A 20,355-nucleotide genomic window follows, 5' to 3' on the forward strand; every position below is an offset into this window, starting at 1 on the left:
AACACTATAGTGTTTTTTGCAAGCTACAGAAGCATTGTTGAAACATGTATTTATTAAGATGGAAAAAAGATCATGAAATATTGTTTTATCTTCTCTTATTTTCTAAAAATGGAACTAAAAAAATTTTTTTAACTCCAAGCTACCGTTTATACCATCTCCAGAGCCTTCCTCTCCCAAATCAAAGCTACTCCTATTCCTACCTCCGGGATGAAATCCCCACCTTGGTATGCAAGAGTCTTCATGATATGGCCTCAGCCAACTACCTTAGCTCCAGGTCGCAGCCCCATCTTCCATATCCTGTGCTCCTTGCACAGGGAGCAGCTCGCTAACCCCAGGCACACCTGCTTCCATCTGGAGTGTCTGCACATCATGATTCCTGCCCTGGTCCCTTTGCCTGGAAAACTCCTATTCATTCCTCAAAGCCCAGTTCAGGTGGCACCTCTCCATGACTTCATCAGATTCCCTGCAGAGGTGCTGATTTTCTGGTCTCTTTACTTGTGGTTCTGTTATAACACTTAACATGCTGTACTATAATGTGCTCATTTTATTTACAAGTTTGTTACATTGTAGGTGCTCTAGGACAAGCAGTCGGTAGTATTCACCTCTGTCATCACAGAAGCTAGCATGGAGCCCTCCACCTGAGGGCACTGATGTGTTTGCAGAGTGACTGGGACAATGGTGGGCCACATAAGTAGATGGCCTGGAAACTTTCAGTGGGCTCTGAAAGTTAAGAAAATGGCATTCAGTATTGAAGTCACACAAAATGTAAATTTAATGATATAATTGTTCTGAAGCTGCACTATAATTAGACATGAATGGAGAGCAGTTGACAAAAATGACAATAACACCACTGTTATATAAACCCAATTCTTAAATAGTTGTTCTTCTCTTGCTTTGTACTTCCTCAAGTTGGTGGTACCTAATACAGGGGCTCATGTAATAGTAATTACTACATATGAGGACACATGTACACACATATATGTACATGACATACATGTACATATAATGCTGGTTATTGTTATTTTTGGAAGTAAAAATAGTGTAAAATTTGACTAGTTTAAAAAATCTGTAAAATATGGGATACACAAATCAGAGGCTGGGTGCTGTGGCTCACGCCTGTAATCCCAGCACTTTGAGAGGTCGAGGCCGGCGGATCACTTGAGGCCAGAAGTTTGAGACCAACTTAGGCAACATGGTGAAATCCTGTCTCTACTAAAAATACACAAATAAGCTGGGCGTGGTGGCATGTGGCTGTAATCCCAACTACTCAGGAGGCTGAGGCAGGAGAATCGCTTGAACCCAGGAAGTGGAGTGAGATTGCGTCACTGCACTCCAGCCTGGCGACAGAGTGAGCCCCTGTCTCAAAACAACAACAACAAAACAAATTAGGAGCATTTGGGAACTAAAATGTATCATTATGATTGCATGTGGTGGTGGGGGGACAATAAAGAGGAAGAAAGAGAGAGAATGTGTGTGTGTGTGTGTGTGTATGTGCGTGCGCACACCTGTATTACTGGAGATGACCAACGTTAGCAGGAGTAATGTTACCAAACCAACAGGAGCCAGAAGTGCCTGGAGAAAACTCTCCAGCTATTTAAGATTCTAAAGGTGTGTGTATATGAGGTAAAATGTCACATGTTTTATAAAGACAAATTTAAGCGTGGACCTAAACAAGATGGCCTGTTTAAAGTCACCTGTGACTCGGCATGAGCTCTAAGACAGCACAGAAATGATGAAAACAGCAATGATGAAGACAATGTGAGGTGGAACTTCTCTGACCAGAGACCTCATCTGAAGCTTCTGCTACAGCCAGTCCTGCCTTCATCCCTTGTGAGGGGAATTGGCCACCAAATTATGCAAAGCATTTGAATGGAAACAAATTCCATGGGTGTGCCCCACACTTTAATGAGTGGGCAGCATGTCACTTTCTGTTGCCAATAAATGCGTAAAGGTGTGTATCATGCCAGTTACCTATTCCTCATTTTTTCTTTCTTTTTTTTTTTTTTTTTTTTTGAGATGGAGTCTCGCTCTGCCACCCAGGCTGGAGTGCAGTGGTGTGATCTTGGCTCACTGCAAACTCTGCCTCCCGGGTTCACGCCATTCTCCTGCCTCAGCCTCCTGAGTAGCTGGGACTACAGGCGCCTGCCACCACACCTGGCTGATTTTTTTGTTGTTGTATTTTTAGTAGAGACAGGGTTTCACTGTGTTAGCCAGGATGGTCTCGATCTCCTGACCTCGTGATCCGCCCATCTCGGCCTCCCAAAGTGCTGGGATTACAGGCGTGAGCCACCGCACCCGGCCTTTACCTATTACTCATTATCCTAGTCATTAAGCCACTTACTTCAGGCCTACGGGGAGTTTCTGGAAGGTTCCTTTGAAGCAGGGAAGAATGGGCAAGGGAGTCTGTGTCTTTGGCCAACCTTTGCCCTAGATAGCTCCCTTTGCCACTCCCGAGCCCACTGAAGGTGCCCCGGCTGCCTGCCACCTGCAGGGGACGGGGGTCTGCGCCCTTATGTCTTCCAAGCAAACTCACACCTGGCACCCCAGGGAAGGGTCAGTCAGTTCTTTTATTCCAGGGGCCAAAGCGACAGAATTCAGACCACTCGGAGCCAGGGAATGAGCTGACGAAAATGGATGGTTGTGTTCTTGTCCTTCTAACTGTCCCACTCATGAAGGGGCAGCTCCCCGTCCAGCTAGAGAAGGGTGTCCCCAGGTGCCCTCTCCTTTCCTGGGACACCTCTTCCTCCCATGCAGTCAGGGCCTCAGTGGCTTTGACTGGGCTCACCAAGAAAACACAGGACGTCCAGTTAAATGAGAACCTCAGATAAACGATGAACACTTAAAAATATACAAGAATGTTCCAAATAGTTCATGGGATATCTTTAAACTAAAACAATTATTTGTGGTTAATCTGAAATTTAAGCTGAGCTTCCTGTATTTTCATTTGCTAAATCGGACAGCCCTACTTTTATTATTTTTGTTTTTATTTTATTTGAGACTGAGTCTCGCTCTATTGCCCAGGCTGGTGTACAGTGGTGCCAACTCGGCTCATTGCAACCATCGCCTCCCAGGTTCAAGGGAGTCTCATGTCTCAGCCTCCCAAGTAGCTGGGATTACAGTTGTGTGCCACCATGCCCAGCTAATTTTTTATATTTTTGGTAGAGACAGGGTTTCATCATGTTGGTCAGGCTGGTCTTGAACTCCTGACCTCTGGTGATTTGCGTGCCTCGGCCTCCCAAAGTGCTGGGATTATAGGCGGGAGCCACCACACCTGGCCCAGACAGCCCTACTTTTTTTTTTTTTTTGAGACGGAGTCTGGCTCTGTCGCCCAGGCTGGAGTGCAGTGGCCGGATCTTGGCTCACTGTAAGTTCCGCCTCCCGGGTTCACGCCATTCTCCTGCCTCAGCCTCCCGAGTAGCTGGGACTACAGGCGCCCGCCACCTCGCCTGGCTGGTTTTTTGTATTTTTTAGTAGAGACGGGGTTTCGCCGTGTTAGCCAGGATGGTCTCGATCTCCTGACCTCGTGATCCGCCCGTCTCGGCCTCCCAAAGTGCTGGGATTACAGGTGTGAGCCACTGCGCCCGGCCGACAGCCCTACTTTTAATGCATCGCCTCCCACCAGGGTCCCCGCCTCCTCTCTTCCCTCCAATCTGCCGGTCTCCTTCAGAGTATCAAGCTCTCAACCTTCCCCCAGGCATCAGGCCTCTCCTCTGCCTCGGGAGGAGCTGTCCATCACACACAGACTCTGTCTCCCGGCTCCCTCCATTGCTCAGTGTCGGAAGTGGGAAGTGGACCGGGGAGGACGGACCGTGGGTTTGGGGCAGCTCTGCTCCCCACTCGCCGCTTTGCTTTTGCTCTTTCCAGTTTCCCAATCTCCACAGTTGATGACACGCGGCGCCCACAGCGCTCCCACGTCTTCCATGGCGGGTGAATCCTTCACAATCTCCACAGTTGATGACACGCGGCGCCCACAGCGCTCCCACGTCTTCCATGGCGGTGAATCCTTCACAATCTCCACAGTTGATGACACGCGGCCCCCACAGCGCTCCCACGTCTTCCATGGCGGGTGAATCCTTCACAATCTCCACAGTTGATGACACGCGGCGCCCACAGCGCTCCCACGTCTTCCATGGCGGGTGAATCCTTCACAATCTCCACAGTTGATGACACTCGCTCCCCACAGCACTCCCACGTCTTCCATGGCGGGTGAATCCTTCACAATCTCCACAGTTGATGACACGCGGCGCCCACAGCGCTCCCACATCTTCCATGGCGGGTGAATCCTTCACAATCTCCACAGTTGATGACACGCGGCGCCCACAGCGCTCCCACGTCTTCCATGGCGGTGAATCCTTCACAATCTCCACAGTTGATGACACGCGGCGCCCACAGCGCTCCCACATCTTCCATGGCGGGTGAATCCTTCACAATCTCCACAGTTGATGACACGCGGCGCCCACAGCGCTCCCACGTCTTCCATGGCGGTGAATCCTTCACAATCTCCACAGTTGATGACACGCGGCGCCCACAGCACTCCCACGTCTTCCATGGCGGTGAATCCTTCACAATCTCCACAGTTGATGACACGCGGCGCCCACAGCGCTCCCACATCTTCCATGGCGGGTGAATCCTTCACAATCTCAGTTGATGACACGCGGCGCCCACAGCGCTCCCACGTCTTTCATGGCGGGTGAATCCTTCACAATCTCCACAGTTGATGACACTCGCTCCCCACAGCGCTCCCACATCTTCCATGGCGGGTGAATCCTTCACAATCTCCACAGTTGATGACACGCGGCGCCCACAGCGCTCCCACGTCTTCCATGGCGGTGAATCCTTCACAATCTCCACAGTTGATGACACGCGGCGCCCACAGCGCTCCCACGTCTTCCATGGCGGGTGAATCCTTCACAATCTCAGTTGATGACACGCGGCGCCCACAGCGCTCCCACGTCTTTCATGGCGGGTGAATCCTTCACAATCTCCACAGTTGATGACACTCGCTCCCCACAGCGCTCCCACGTCTTCCATGGCGGTGAATCCTTCACAATCTCCACAGTTGATGACACGCGGCGCCCACAGCGCTCCCACGTCTTCCATGGCGGGTGAATCCTTCACAATCTCCATAGTTGATGACACGCGGTGCCCACAGCGCTCCCACGTCTTCCATGGCGGGTGAATCCTTCACAATCTCCACAGTTGATGACACGCGGCGCCCACAGCGCTCCCACGTCTTCCATGGCGGGTGAATCCTTCACAATCTCAGTTGATGACACGCGGCGCCCACAGCGCTCCCACGTCTTTCATGGCGGGTGAATCCTTCACAATCTCCACAGTTGATGACACTCGCTCCCCACAGCGCTCCCACGTCTTCCATGGCGGTGAATCCTTCACAATCTCAGTTGATGACACGCGGCACCCACAGCACTCCCACGTCTTCCATGGCGGGTGAATCCTTCACAATCTCCATAGTTGATGACACGCGGTGCCCACAGCGCTCCCACGTCTTCCATGGCGGGTGAATCCTTCACAATCTCCACAGTTGATGACACGCGGCGCCCACAGCGCTCCCACGTCTTCCATGGCGGGTGAATCCTTCACAATCTCCACAGTTGATGACACTCGCTCCCCACAGCGCTCCCACGTCTTCCATGGCGGGTGAATCCTTCACAATCTCAGTTGATGACACGCGGCACCCACAGCACTCCCACGTCTTCCATGGCGGGTGAATCCTTCACAATCTCAGTTGATGACACGCGGTGCCCACAGCGCTCCCACGTCTTCCATGGCGGGTGAATCCTTCACAATCTCCACAGTTGATGACACGCGGCGCCCACAGCGCTCCCACGTCTTCCATGGCGGGTGAATCCTTCACAATCTCAGTTGATGACACGCGGCCCCCACAGCGCTCCCACGTCTTCCATGGCGGTGAATCCTTCACAATCTCCACAGTTGATGACACGCGGCCCCCACAGCGCTCCCACGTCTTCCATGGTGGGTGAATCCTTCACAATCTCCACAGTTGATGACACTCGCTCCCCACAGCGCTCCCACGTCTTCCATGGCGGGTGAATCCTTCACAATCTCCACAGTTGATGACACGCGGCGCCCACAGCGCTCCCACGTCTTCCATGGCGGGTGAATCCTTCACAATCTCCATAGTTGATGACACGCGGCGCCCACAGCGCTCCCACGTCTTCCATGGCGGTGAATCCTTCACAATCTCCACAGTTGATGACACGCGGCCCCCACAGCGCTCCCACGTCTTCCATGGTGGGTGAATCCTTCACAATCTCCACAGTTGATGACACTCGCTCCCCACAGCGCTCCCACGTCTTCCATGGCGGTGAATCCTTCACAATCTCCACAGTTGATGACACGCGGCGCCCACAGCGCTCCCACGTCTTCCATGGCGGGTGAATCCTTCACAATCTCAGTTGATGACACGCGGCGCCCACAGCGCTCCCACGTCTTCCATGGCGGGTGAATCCTTCACAATCTCCACAGTTGATGACACGCGGTGCCCACAGCGCTCCCACGTCTTCCATGGCGGGTGAATCCTTCACAATCTCAGTTGATGACACGCGGTGCCCACAGCGCTCCCACGTCTTCCATGGCGGGTGAATCCTTCACAATCTCCACAGTTGATGACACTCGCTCCCCATAGCGCTCCCACGTCTTCCATGGCGGTGAATCCTTCACAATCTCCACAGTTGATGACACGCGGCCCCCACAGCGCTCCCACGTCTTCCATGGTGGGTGAATCCTTCACAATCTCCACAGTTGATGACACTCGCTCCCCACAGCGCTCCCACGTCTTCCATGGCGGGTGAATCCTTCACAATCTCAGTTGATGACACGCGGCGCCCACAGCGCTCCCACGTCTTCCATGGCGGGTGAATCCTTCACAATCTCCACAGTTGATGACACGCGGCCCCCACAGCGCTCCCACGTCTTCCATGGTGGGTGAATCCTTCACAATCTCCACAGTTGATGACACTCGCTCCCCACAGCGCTCCCACGTCTTCCATGGCGGTGAATCCTTCACAATCTCCACAGTTGATGACACGCGGCCCCCACAGCGCTCCCACGTCTTCCGTGGTGGGTGAATCCTTCACAATCTCCACAGTTGATGACACTCGGCCCCCATAGCGCTCCCACGTCTTCCATGGCGGGTGAATCCTGTCACAATCTCCACAGTTGATGACACGTGGCGCCCACAGCGCTCCCACGTCTTCCATGGCGGGTGAATCCTTTGCCAATAGTCCCTGGTGGGTTTCGGGTGAGTTGTAGCTTTTGGGCCTTCTACTGTCTCCGACTCTGAGTCACATGACGAAGTCCTCATGGAATTGAGATTCTGGCAGCCAGGTGAGGGCTGTCTCATCAGTTCCTTCGTGCCTGCTGGCCTCCCCCTTCCTCGCAACTGACGGACGGTTGACTCCCTAGCCGCCCCCTTAGTACAATGTGTGCTTAATTCTTTTAAAAGTTTAAATATATTAGTTTTAAAATCATCTTTTAAATAATAAAATTTACTTTTTAGAGCAGTTTTAGGTTCACAGCAAAATTTTCCTGAGTGGAAAATACAGAAAGTTCCCACATACCCCCTGCCACACACGCATATCCATACGCCCAGCCTCCCCCACCATCAACACCCTGCACGGGGAGGGGGGCACATGTGTGACAGTCCATGTGTCCACGTCAGCATACCCTCATCAAAGTCCAGAGTTTACAGTTCATTTTTGGCGTTGCACATTCATTCTCTATTCAACAATGTATCGGCTGGTCGGGCGTGGTGGTTCATGCCTGTAATCCCAGCACTTTGGGAGGCCGAGGCAGGTGGATCTCTTGAGGTCAGGAGTTCAAGACCAGCCTGGCCAATATGGCGAAACCCCATATCTACTAAAAATACAAAAATTAGTTGGGTGTGATGACGCACACTTTTAGTCTCAGCTACTTGGAAGACTGAGGAGCTAGCTGGAAAGCTGAGGCCGGAGAATCGCTTGAGCCTGGGAGGCAGAGGTTGCAGTGAGTCGAGATCACACCACTATACTCCATCCTGGGCAATAGAGTGAGACTCCGTCTCAAAAAATAAAATAAAATAAATGTTTCTGCCATTGTAGCATCATACAGAAAAATAAGTAGTTTCAGTGCCCTAAAAATCCTCTGTGCTTCACTTATTCATCCCTAATGCCTGGCAACCACTGATCTTTTTACTGTCTCCATAATTTTAGCTTTTCCAGAATATCATATAATTGCAATCATGAGGTAAGTAGCCTTTTCAGATTGTCTTCTTTCACATAGTATATGCATTTAAGTTTTCTGTATGTATTTTCATAGCTGTATAGTTCATTTCATTTTAGCACTGAAATAATTTCCGTCGTCTGAATGTACCATAGATTATTTACCCGTTCACCTGCTGAAGGACATCTTGGTTGCTTCCAAGTTTTGGCAATTATGAATAAAGCTGCTATAAATCTCCGTGTGCAGGTTTTCATGTGGACAAAAACATTTTCCGTCCCTTTGGGTAAATACCAAGGAGTGTGATTGCTGGACTGCATAGTAAGAGTATGGTTTAGTTTGGTAAGAAACTGCCAAATTGCGGGCACCTGTAGTCCCAGCTACTTAGGAGACTGAGGCAGGAGAATTGCGTGAACCCAGGAGGCAGAGCTTGCAGTGAGCCGAGATCACGCCACTGCACTCCAGCCTGGGTGACAGAGTGAAATTCCGTCTCAAGAAAAATAAAAAAAGAAACTACCGAATTGTCTTCCAAAGTGGTTGTACCATGTTGCCTTCCCACCAGTAATGAAGGAGGGTTCCTGTTGCTCCACATCCTGAACAGCATTTGAAGTTTTCCGTGCTGTGGATTTTGTTCATTCTTTTTTTCTTTTTCTTTTTCTTTTTCTTTTGAGACAGGGTCTCACTGTGTTTCTCAGGCTGGAGTGCAGGCTGGATCACGCCTCACTGCAGCCTCAACCTCCTGGGCTCAAGCAATCCTCCCACCTCAGCCTCCAGAGTAGCTGGGACCACAGTCACCTGCTACCATGCTCATATAATTTTTTAATATTTTGTAGAGATGGGATCTTGCTTTGTTGCCCAGGCTGGTCTCAAACTCCTGGGCTCAAGTCATCCTCCTGCTTCAGTCTCCCAAAGTGCTGGGAGTAGAGGTGTGAGCCACAATGCCTGGCAATTGTAGTCATTCTAACAGGTGTGTATTGAGTACACGTGTGAGCCACTGTGCCTGGCGATTGTGGTCATTCTAACAGGTGTGTATTGAGTACAGGTGTGAGCCACGGTGCCTGGCGATTGTGGTCATTCTAACAGGTTTGAATCGAGTGCAGGTGTGAGCCACTGGTGTCTGGCGATTGTGGTCATTCTAACAGGTGTGTATTGAGTACAGGTGTGAGCCACAGTGCCTGGCAATTGTGGTCATTCTAACAGGTGTGAATTGAGTACAGATGTGAGCCTCAGTACCTGGCAATTGTGGTCATTCTAACAGGTGTGTATTGGTTGTGTGATGTTAGCGGTTCCCTAATGACATGATGTTGAACGTCTTTTTAGATGCTTATGTGTCATGTGAATGTCTTCTTTGGTGATATGTATGTTCAGTTTTTTTACCCATTTAAAAAATTGGCATGTTCATTTTCTTTTTCTTTTTTTTTTTTTTTTGAGATGGAGTCTCGCTCTGTCGCCCAGGCTGGAGTGCAGTGGCCGGATCTCAGCTCACTGCAAGCTCCACCTCCCGGGTTTAAGCCATTTTCCTGACTCAGCCTCCCGAGTAGCTGGGGCTACAGGCGCCCGCCACCTCACCTGGCTAGTTTTGTGTATTTTTTAGTAGAGACGGGGTTTCACTGTGTTAGCCAGGAGGGTCTCGATCTCCTGACCTCGTGATCCGCCCTTCTCGGCCTCCCAAAGTGCTGGGATTATAGGCTTGAGCCACCGTGCCCAGCCTGGTTTGTTCATTTTCTTATTGTTGAGTTGTAAGAGTTATTTGTATATTTAATTAATTAAATATTATTATTTTTTGAGACAGAGTCTCACTCTTTTGCCTAGGCTGATGTGCAGTGGTGCAATCTCAGTTCACTGCAATCTCTGCCTCCTGGGTTCAAGCGATTCTCCTGCCTCAGCCTTCCGAGTAGCTGGGATTACAGGCATGCACCACCACACCCAGCTAATTTTTGCATTTTTAATAGAGACAGGGTTTCCCCATGTTGGCCAGGCTGTTCTCAAACGCCTGACCTCAAGTGATCCGCCTGCCTCAGCCTCCCAAAGTGCTGGGATTTCAGGTCTGAGCCAGTGCACCTGGCTCTTTGTGTATTTTTAGATAACAGTCTTTAATCAGATGGGACTTTTGCAAATATTTTCATTCTCTTGCTATTGTCTTTCACAGAGAGGAAGTTTTTAATGTTAATGAAGTTCAGCTCATCAATTATTTCCTTCGTGGATCATGCCCTTGGTATTGTGTCTAAAAAGTCATCACCATCCCCAAGGTCATTTAGATTTTCTCCTATGTTATCTTCTTGGGTCTTTCAGTTTTTCATTTTATTGAGGTTTATCATTCATTCTGAGTTTTTATGAAAGGTATAAGGTCTGTGTCTATATATAAATATATTTATATTTTTTTGCATATGAATGTCTAGTTGTCCCAGTATCGTTTTTTGAAAACACTATCTCTGCTCCATTGCATGGCCTCTGCTCCTTTGTCAAAGATCAGTTGACACATTTATACAGGTCTATTAGAAATATTACTTTTAATATTCTGGGCTCTCTATTCTGTTCCGTTGATCTGTTTGTCTATTCTTTTGCCAGTATCATGCAGTTTTCATGACTATAGCTTTGGAGTAAGCCTTGAAGTCAGGTGATATCAGTCCTCCGACTGTTCTCCATTAATATTGAGTTGGCTATTTTGGATCTTTTGCCTCTCCACATAAACTTTAGAGCCAGTTTATCAATCTCTACAAATAATTTCCTGGGATTTTGATTAAGATTGTGTTATGTAGAATCTGTTGATCAAGTTGGCTATCTTGATCTGCTGCTATCTTGATAATATTGAGAACTGCTATCTTAATAATACTGAGTCTTCTGGCCTGGCGTGGTGGCTGACACCTATAATCCCAGCACTTTGGGAGGCCAAGGTGGGTGGATCACCTGAGGTCAGGAGTTTGAGATCAGCCTGACCAAAATGTTGAAACCCTGTCTCTACTAAAAATACAAAAAAACTAGCCAGGCATGGTGATGTGCACCTGTAATCCAGCTACTCGTGAGGCTGAGGCAAGAGAATTGCTTGAACTCGGGAGGCTGAGGTTGCAGTGAGCTGAGATGGCGCCATTGCACTCCAACCTGGCTGACAGAGGGAGACTCCGTCTCAAAAATAAAATAAAATAAATTTGAGTCTTCCTGTCCATAAATATAGAATGTCATCCCATTTATGAAGTTCTTTGATATCTTTCATCAGAGTTTTATAGTTTTTCTCATATAGATCTTGTACATATTTTGTTACGTTTATACCTCAGTATTTCATTTTGGGGGATGCTAATGTAAATGGTAATGTGTATTTAATTTTATTAGTAGTTTTTCTTTTTTTTGCTTCCTGTCTTGTTCAAATGTTTTTAATTCTAAATTTCAATTGTTCTTTGCTGGCACACATGAAAGCCATTGACGCTGGGACACTAACCTTATATCATGAAACTTGGCTGAAATCGCTTCTTTGTTCTGGGGTTTTTTCCTTTTGTCAACTCTTAGATTTTTTTACATAGATGATTGTGTCATCTGTGAACAAAAACAGTTTTATTTCTTCCTTTTTATTCTGTATACCTTTTATTTCCCTTTTGTGTCTTGTTGCATTGGCCAAGACCTCCAGTATGATGTTGAAAATTGATGGTGGGAGGGGACATCCTGGCCTTGTTCCTCATCTTAGGGGAAAGCATCTAGTTTCTCACCATTAAGGATGATGTTAGCAGTTGGTTTTTGTAGATATTCTTTTATTTATTTATTTATTTATTTATTTATTTATTTATTTAGACAGAGTCTCACTCTGTTGCCCAGGCTGGAGTGCAGTGGTGCGTTCTCAGCTCACTGCAACCTCCGCCTCTCAGGTTCAAGCGATTCTCCTGCCTCAGCCTCCTGAGTAGCTGGGACTACAGGCGCTGACCACCACGCCTGGCTAATCTTTGTATTTTTAATAGAGACAGGGTTTCGCCATATTGGCCAGGCTTGTCTCGAACTCCTAACCTTGTGATCCACCCGCCTCAGCCTCCCAAAGTGCTGGGATTATAGGAATGAGCCACTGGGCCCAGCTCAGTTTTTGTAGATATCCTTTATCAAGTTGAGGAAGTTCCTATTTCTAATTTACTGAGAGTTTTTTTCTTTTTTTAAACAATAAGCAGGGTTGGATTTTGTCAAATGCCTTTCCTACATCCACTGATATGATCATGTGATTTTTCTTCTCTAGCCTGTTGACGTAACGGATTGCATTAGCTGATTTTTGAATATTTTTCTTCTCTAGCTTGTTGATGTAACAGATTACATTAGCTGATTTTTGAATATTGAACCAGTCTTGCATACCTGGGATAAATTCCTGTTGGTGATGGCCTATAATTCTTTTTACATATTGTTGAACTCAATTTGCTAATATTTTATTGATAATTTTTGCATCTATGTGAGAGATATTGGTCTATAGTCAGTCGTCTTGTAATGTTTTTGTCTGGTTTTGGTATTAGGGTGACACTGACAAATGACTTAGGAAGTACTCCTCCTGCTTCTGTCTTCCAGAAAAGATTGCAGAAAATAGGTATTATTTCCCTTTAAATATTTGGTAAAATTCGAAGTCATCTGTGCTGTGTGCTTGCTTCTTGATAAATGAATGTTGTGACTATGGTTTTGTATGAAGACTTCATTAAATTCCATTTTGGGGCATATGAGGGTAAAGCTACAGCTTTGTACATAGGAGAGTGGCTTCACCTATTGGGAGAAGTCATTCTCCATATAATGTAGACAGTTTGGAGTCTGCTCAAATCAAAGACTGTGACGGTTAATATGGAGTGTCAACCTGATTGGACTGAAGGACACAAAGTATTGTTCCTGGGTGTATCTCTGTGAGGGTGTTGGCAACAGAGACTAATATTTGAATCAGTGGACTGGGAGAGGCAGACCCACTCTCAATCTGGGTAGACACAATCTAATCAGCTGCCAGTGTAGCTAGAATAAAGCAGGCAGAGGAACGTTACACTGGCTGAGTCTTCCAGTCTCCATCTTTCTCCCATGCTAGATGCTTCCTGCCCTCGAACATCGGACTTCAAGTTCGTCAGCTTTTGGACTCTTGGACTTACACTGGTGGTTTGCCAGGGGATCTCGGGCCTTCAGCCACAGACTTAAGGCTGCGCTGTTGGCTTCCCTACTTTTGAGATCTTGGGATTCAGACTAGCTTCCCTGCTTCTCAGCTTGCAGACGGCCTATTGTGGACCTCACCTTGTGATCGTGTGAGTCGATACTCCTTCATAAACTCCCCTTTATATATACATCTATCCTATTAGTCCTGTCCCTCTAGGGAACCCTGACTAATACAGAGATCATATGTATTAGATAGATAGATAGATAGATAGATAGATAGATAGATAGATAGATAGATAGATAGATATAGATATAGATATAGATATAGATAGATATAGATATAGATATATTTGAGACAGAGTCTTTCTCTGTCACCCAGGCTGGAGTGCAGTGGCATGATCTCAGCTCACTGCAACCTCCGCCTCCTGGGTTCAAGAGATTCTCCTGCCTCAGCCTCCTGAGTAGCTGGGATTACAGGCACGTGCCACCATGCCCAGCTAATTTTTGTATTTTTAGTAGAGACAGCGTTTCACCACGTCGGCCAAGCTGGTCTCAAACTCTTGGCCTCAAGTGATCCGCCCACCTCAGCCTCCCAAAGTGTTGGGATGACAGGCGTGAGCCACTGTGCCCAACCAAAGATATTCCTTTGGGAGCTTCCTTCAACAGCACTTACCCACCCGCAAGAGTGAGCTTGAACACCTGCTTTGCACCATGTGACTTCCTTTCTGACCTCATGACTGCATTTTATTGGACCAGGCATTAACAACTGATGTAAATTGGACCAGTCAGATTCTTTCTTCAGGGATTTGGGATTTAGAACTAAGAGGCAGCTACCTAGTTTCTGCATAAAGTTGGAATTGAGATTTTCTAGACACAGGAATTGGGGACCAATGGTGTTGGAGTTGTTACACCAAATAGGTGTACAAGTCCTGCCTGCTGAGAGGATTATGTGGAAGCTGATCAGGTTGCTGGGGACAAATGGAGGCAGGGTAGGGCTGAAGGGCTGTGGGATGGAGAACCTCAGAAGACTCCATCTGGGGTCCGGGAAAGGACAGAGAAGGTATATTAGGGATCGGGTCCTCCAGATCTAAGGGTGGGGTGGCAGCATGTTTCTTGAGTTGGTTCTTGGAAAGGGAGCTGAAATGGTTTAATCCCTCTTCCATGAAACACAGGCGGTGGGGACAGCCACCAGACAGGAAAACACACTGTACATTGATCCTTTTATGACTTTGTGAAATTGATGGACGGGCAGGTGGGGAGGGGTCCTGGGAGAGAGTCTGGGGCACTCCATCTTGGGGTATCTCTTTCGCCCTCCTCCTTAGAGGGGAAGCTTTGGCCTGTGCTGGGGTGGGGGAAGAAGAAGATGATGTGGAGCCTGAAGCAAGGTTAGGGTGAGCAACTGAAGATTTCCAGCATGGGTGACCAGGCTGATTAGGACTGGATCCAGCTGCCCCTGCTGCTCCACCGCCTGTCCAACACTTAACCTCCACACACTGTGCCCTGTGATGGTTGGGAGAAGCCTGTGCCCAGCCCTTCGGCCACCAGAAGAAAATCAGGAATGGAATCCCTGGTTTTGAAGACACAAAAAGTTAGACCGCTTTATTAAATAGACTTTAATTCGAAGTAAACCAGAGAGTTTTGTGTGCAGACACATTTTGCTTAACTTAGGGCCATCACTGCATTATGAACTCTGGTGTGTGTGTGTGTGTGTATGCGTGTGTGCGCGCACGCGTGCACAGGCCAGTGTCCTTCTGTGGGGGTGTCTGCGTGAGGACCCATCCACGCTTGTTTGTCTCTGTGGCCTCCCCGTATGCACCTGAGCCTATGGATAAGGTATAGTCTTGTCTTGATTCCCAGTATTCACTCCCCTTGTAGAATCCTGACAGCCTTCAGTCACCTTCCCTTTTCCAGGCTCCCAAAAGCAATGGCGCCTTAAGTGTGCGGTGAGGATGGGGTGGGTCTTGAGGTAGCCTAGGCCACAGCTGCCCCTTCAAGGCGAGGCCTCAGCTGAGTGCAGGAAATAGGAGAATCTGGTCCTGGAGCAATCCCAGAAGCGCAGGACCACAAACATCCCGACCCCCAGCAGCAAGAGGCCGCCCAGGGACCCAAAGAAGATCCCGAAGAACGCGTCGAGTTTCATGCTCAGGTGCTCACAGCGCTCTCCCCAGGCGGTGTAGATGGAGAAGGATACACAGCTGGGGACCGAGAGAGAGAGACAGTGTGTCAGAGGCGGGAGCTCAGCCTCCCAGCCCCGCCTCTGCTGCTGGGGAAGAAGATGTTCTCTAGGAGACGCTGGGCTTGCCCCACTCTCCGGAGAGAAAGACTGAGTCAGCCCTGAGGCCGTGCTGAAGTGAGACCACCGGGCAAAGGAGGCAGTCGTGGGCTTTAAGAACATGGGCATGGGCCGGGCCTGGTGGCTCACGCCTGGAATCCCAGCACTCTGAGAGGCTGAGGCGGGCGGATCACTTGAGGTCAGGAGTTCAAGACCAGACTGGCCAACACGGTAAAGCCCCATCTCTACTAAAAATACAAAAATTAGCCAGGCGTGGTGGCGCGCACCTGTAGTCCCAGCTACTCGGGAGGCTGAGGCAGAATCGCTTGAACCTGGGAGGCGGAGGTTGCAGTGAGCCGAGATTGCAACACTGCACTCCAGCCTGGGCGACAGAGCGAGACTCCGTCTCAAAAACAAAAACAAAAACGAAAACAAAAAAAAACCGTGGTGTGAATTCAGCTGCGCGTGCAGTCAGCTGCGCCTGGGCAGCAGGGATGCCGACTGGCCACAGGTGGGCATGCGCAGTCACACCCCCGCCCCGCCCCGCCCCGCCCCGCCCCGCCCCGAGAGCTGGCCCCGCCCCCGCTCCGCCCACCCCGTTCTTGGGCGGGACGTGGAACTGCGGCCGGCGGAGATCGCGGAGACCAGGCCTGCGTGCGCCGCGGCTTCCTGCGCTGTTAACCAGCGGAACCCCGGGTGCAAGTTCTTTTCCCCACAAGGAGACAGCAGGGAAGCAGCAGCCAGATCAGGTGGGAGGGTTTGACTTTGGGCCTCACGCCTGTAATCTCAGCACTTTGGGAGGCTGAGGTGGGTGGATCACCTGAGGTCAGGAGTTTGAGACCAGCCTGGCCAACATGGCGAAACCTTGTTTCTACTAAAAATACAAAAATCAGCTGGGCGTAGAGGCGGGCGCCTGCAGTCACAGCTACTCGGGAGGCTGAGGCAGGAGAATGGCGTGAACCCGGGAGGCGGAGGTTGCAGTGAGCGAGAACGCGCCACTGCACTCCAGCCTGGGCGACGGAATGACACTCCATCTCAAAAAATTAAAAATAAAAAATGTTTGGCTTTGGAAACCATGCCCTGCTGCTTAACCTACTGGCTCCCCGGGCAAGTTCCTTGTCATCTTTAAGCTGCAGTTTTCTCATCTTCGAAATGGTTTCAATACCCCCTGTGGCTCCTTTGGGTTTCAGAGTTTGTAATATAGCGCCTTTATTCTCCACACAGAGCAGGCACTCACAACTCTCCTTTCCCACTGTCCCCTCTTCCCAGGTCTCCGATCTTTCTCATTACAAAGGGAGCCATCCTAATTTCTGGACCCCTTGCGGTGTCTTGCCCAGCTTGGGTTCCCCAGCACTGTCATCCACCTCCTGGCCGCAGCCCTATGCACCTGCAGCGGGGCCCACTGGGCAGGTGCTGGCACTGGCCTCCATGGTCACAGTAGCCCCTACTGCACGGGGACACGCAGGTGAAGCCGCTCTGGGGGCTGTAGACCAGGTCATAGCCCTTGTAGCCACTGCATTTGAAGTAAGCCTTCAGCGTGCTCACGTTCACTGTCGGGAAGGACACAGATTAACACGGAAAGCCACTGATGAACACTAAATCAATACCTTTTCAACCACGAATTCCTTTTCAGGTGTTTCTCCTGAGAAGTAATTAGAGAGGTGCACAGACACATATGCCCCGCATATTCACATCAGCGTGGTGGATAATAGTAACAACGTTTCAGAAGTGGGGTCGGGTTAAATAAACTGCACATCCTTACCAGGGGATGACAGTTCCTATGGAAAAAGTTTCCTATGGAAAAAGTTTTCTATGGAAAATGCTTTCCTAAAGAGCGTATGCTTTGAAGGTGGCCAGACCTGGGTTGAAACTGAAACTCTACTAGTAACTAGATGTGAAATTCAGGGAACATTCCTTAACTCTTTCAGTGTCAGTTTCCTTATCTTTAAAAGGAAATGATCATAATAGCACTTATGTGGCCGGGCGCGGTGGCTCAAGCCTGTAATCCCAGCACTTTGGGAGGCCGAGACGGGTGGATCACGAGGTCAGGAGATCGAGACCATCCTGGCTAACACGGTGAAACCCCATCTCTACTAAAAAAATACAAAAAGTTAGCCGGGCGAGGTGGCGGGCGCCTGTAGTCCCAGCTACTTGGGAGGCTGGAGCTTGCAGTGAGCTGAGATCTGGCCACTGCACTCCAGCCTGGGCGACAGAGCGAGACTCTGCCTCAAAAAAAAAAAAAAAAAAGATGACACTATATTCAAACCTACCATTATAATATGTCAAATGGGAATATGGATACAATATATGAGACAATCTGTTCACAATTGTTTAACGAGGAGGTTATCAAACATTAGGAATGATTTGATCCTTCAATAAAAAATCGATGTGTGAAGTTCTTAGGCATGAAAGAAAGTTCAGAAGGATATGTACAAAATATTGTTGTCTCTCTAGGGATTGGCATTACAGGGCTTTTTCCTCTTTTCTTTTTGTTAAATTTGTGTCTCCTAAAGTTTCTGCAATAAACATAGGATACTTGTATAATAAAAATTATAGGTTTTCTTTAATTGCATAGTCAGGGTTTGCCTCCCCAGGCCTCCTACCCCAACTCCCCAACAAACAGTAGTTCTGAGGGATTTCACCCACTGCTCCAGGAGAGAGCAGGCTTAGCCAGGATTCTAGGAGAAGCTCTTGCTTGGTCCCAGACCCAAGTAAAACAGCACTTTCTGTTGTGTTTGGGGTGGTCACTGCCCTATTCTCTGCCCTATACAGAAAATAGGATGTGTTATTCCTTTGTTACTCTGACAAGTTTGCCAACTTATACCTGTTCTGGGAGAACCAGGGGCTGTCAGCACTGAAAGGGGGCTCAGAAATCCCATCTCATTTTCAGATGGGGGTGCTGAGGCCTGGCCTGGCCTGGGGAAGGTGCTTGGGGGTGCTGAGGCCTGGCCTGGCCTGGGGAAGGTGCTCGGGGGTGCTGAGGCCTGGCCTGGCCTGGGGAAGGTGCTCGGGGGTGCTGAGGCCTGGCCTGGCCTGGGGAAGGTGGTTGCACAGTGTCACATCATTTCAGGGAAGAGTTGCCTCTGTCCCTGGCCAGTCTCCAGTCTCCAGCTTAATGTCCTGCAGCTGGAGGACAGACACGATGGGGGTGTCCTTGTGTATGTTTAAGTGCAATGGCATTTTAAGAAAACTATTAGCAATGTTATGAAAATAAATTGCTGCTGTTTTATTAGCAGCCACAGTCAGCAAGGCCTTGGCTAGGTACTTGCTCTGTGAAGCTGTATACATGTGACTGCCTTAGCGGTGCTGGCTGCTCCTGCTCTTGAATCTAAAAGGAAGCTGGATAAAATGTTCACGCTTTCTCTCAAAACCAAGCAAACAGAAAAACTCAATTAACTTGTTTGTGTGGGCGGAAGCACCTCTGTTTACCCACCCCCTGCAGTGACCCCCACACTGTCCCCGGAATGGATGGACTCACGGGCTGTCACATCCCACACGTCTTCCCTGGAGATGGGCTGGAAGACCACGTGGTTCCTGGACTCCTCACTCCTCCGTGGAACCTGGTGTAAGAACGCCTCCACCACCGCAGCCAGCAGCTGGTTGTTCAGGAAGTTGATGACGGGGCCCCAAGGGCGGTACTGGAACTCCGAGATGACCATCCAGTGTTGAATGGGGCTTCCCGAGGCCGGTGCTGGGGAATTGCTGTGTGGGAGAGTGACAGTGATGGGGGCTAGGGAGTGGGGGATGAGGAAGAGGACCTGGGGGCTCAGGGGGACACAGTCCCACTTACATTCGGTTCACTTGGCTGTTGCGGAGAAAGGCCCGCATGTCCAGGGTCCCCAGTATGTATGCCACCTAGGACAGAGGATGGGGGATGGGCGGGTGGGGGTGAGGCCCCATCCAGAGGGGAGATCCCCTCCCACCTTGATGGGTGTATTCATCCCTGTTTCCTCCTGGAACGGGAGCCCCAGGACCCCAGCACATTCCTCACCATCTCTGCATCCTCGCACTCTAACCTAGCCCAGTGACTGTCTCGGGTCCTTGCTTAATAATGTCTGTTGTAAGTGAAGGGTTTTCCATTCTGTCGCCCTCCTCAGACTTGCCTCTGATGCATGACTCATGACCCCTCCCCAGTATACTGAACAAGGGTTAAGTAGACCTAGGAGATTGTCAGGGGCTGGGGGTGTCAAGGTGACTTAGGTGGAATCTAAACTCAAAAGAGTGCATAGTCTGGTGCAGGTGACAAATGTCAACAGATTTTACCATGTGGAGTGGGGAGTGGAGAGTGGGGAATGGGGAGTGGGAAGTGGGGAGTGGGGATTGTGGAGTGGGGAGTGGGAAGTAGGGAGTGGGGAGTGTGGAGTGTGGAGTGGGGAGTGTGGAGTGGGGAGTGCTATGCTTGCAGTAGTAATAATAGCAATTACAAGGTTTGAATACTTGCGTGTTGGGCACCGTACTAAATGCTTGATGCACATCATTTAAACAGTGAGACAGCCTGTTGCCGCAGGTGCTGTGATTGTCCCTGTGTTTACAGAGGACCTGTTATATAATGTATCTAATTAACATACCTGCTGTAGTGAGGGGCAGTGCAGAGATTTTGATTCTGGGTGTGCAGGATTCTAGACCCTCAACCACTCAGCAGTTGTGCAACTTTGCCTGTGATTGAGGTATGGCATGGAAGCCAAGAACAGGGAGCACCCAGTTCTCTCTGGAAAGTCAGGGAAGACTCCCTGGAGGTGAAATGTCCTTTCGTTTCT

The 20,355-nt window shown here is 49.3% G+C and overlaps 1 protein-coding gene across 1 annotated transcript in view; it reads right to left on the reverse strand.

The window, feature by feature from the left end:
• Positions 1–14,897: 14,897 nt before the first annotated feature.
• The window catches only part of MUC4 (mucin 4, cell surface associated), an 85,786-nt gene continuing 80,328 nt past the window's right edge, over positions 14,898–20,355 (reverse strand). Inside the window, exons 20-23 of the mRNA XM_010381211.2 lie at positions 19,389–19,453; positions 19,077–19,300; positions 16,986–17,148; positions 14,898–15,521 (exon numbers count right to left, since the gene is read on the reverse strand). Of these exons, the coding sequence (XP_010379513.1) occupies positions 15,317–15,521; positions 16,986–17,148; positions 19,077–19,300; positions 19,389–19,453 (657 nt within the window). The 3' untranslated portion in view covers positions 14,898–15,316. The remainder of the gene's footprint in view (positions 15,522–16,985; positions 17,149–19,076; positions 19,301–19,388; positions 19,454–20,355) is intronic.

The sequence above is a fragment of the Rhinopithecus roxellana genome, chromosome 1 (genome assembly GCF_007565055.1).
Source record: "Rhinopithecus roxellana isolate Shanxi Qingling chromosome 1, ASM756505v1, whole genome shotgun sequence".
Lineage (NCBI taxonomy): Eukaryota > Metazoa > Chordata > Mammalia > Primates > Cercopithecidae > Rhinopithecus > Rhinopithecus roxellana.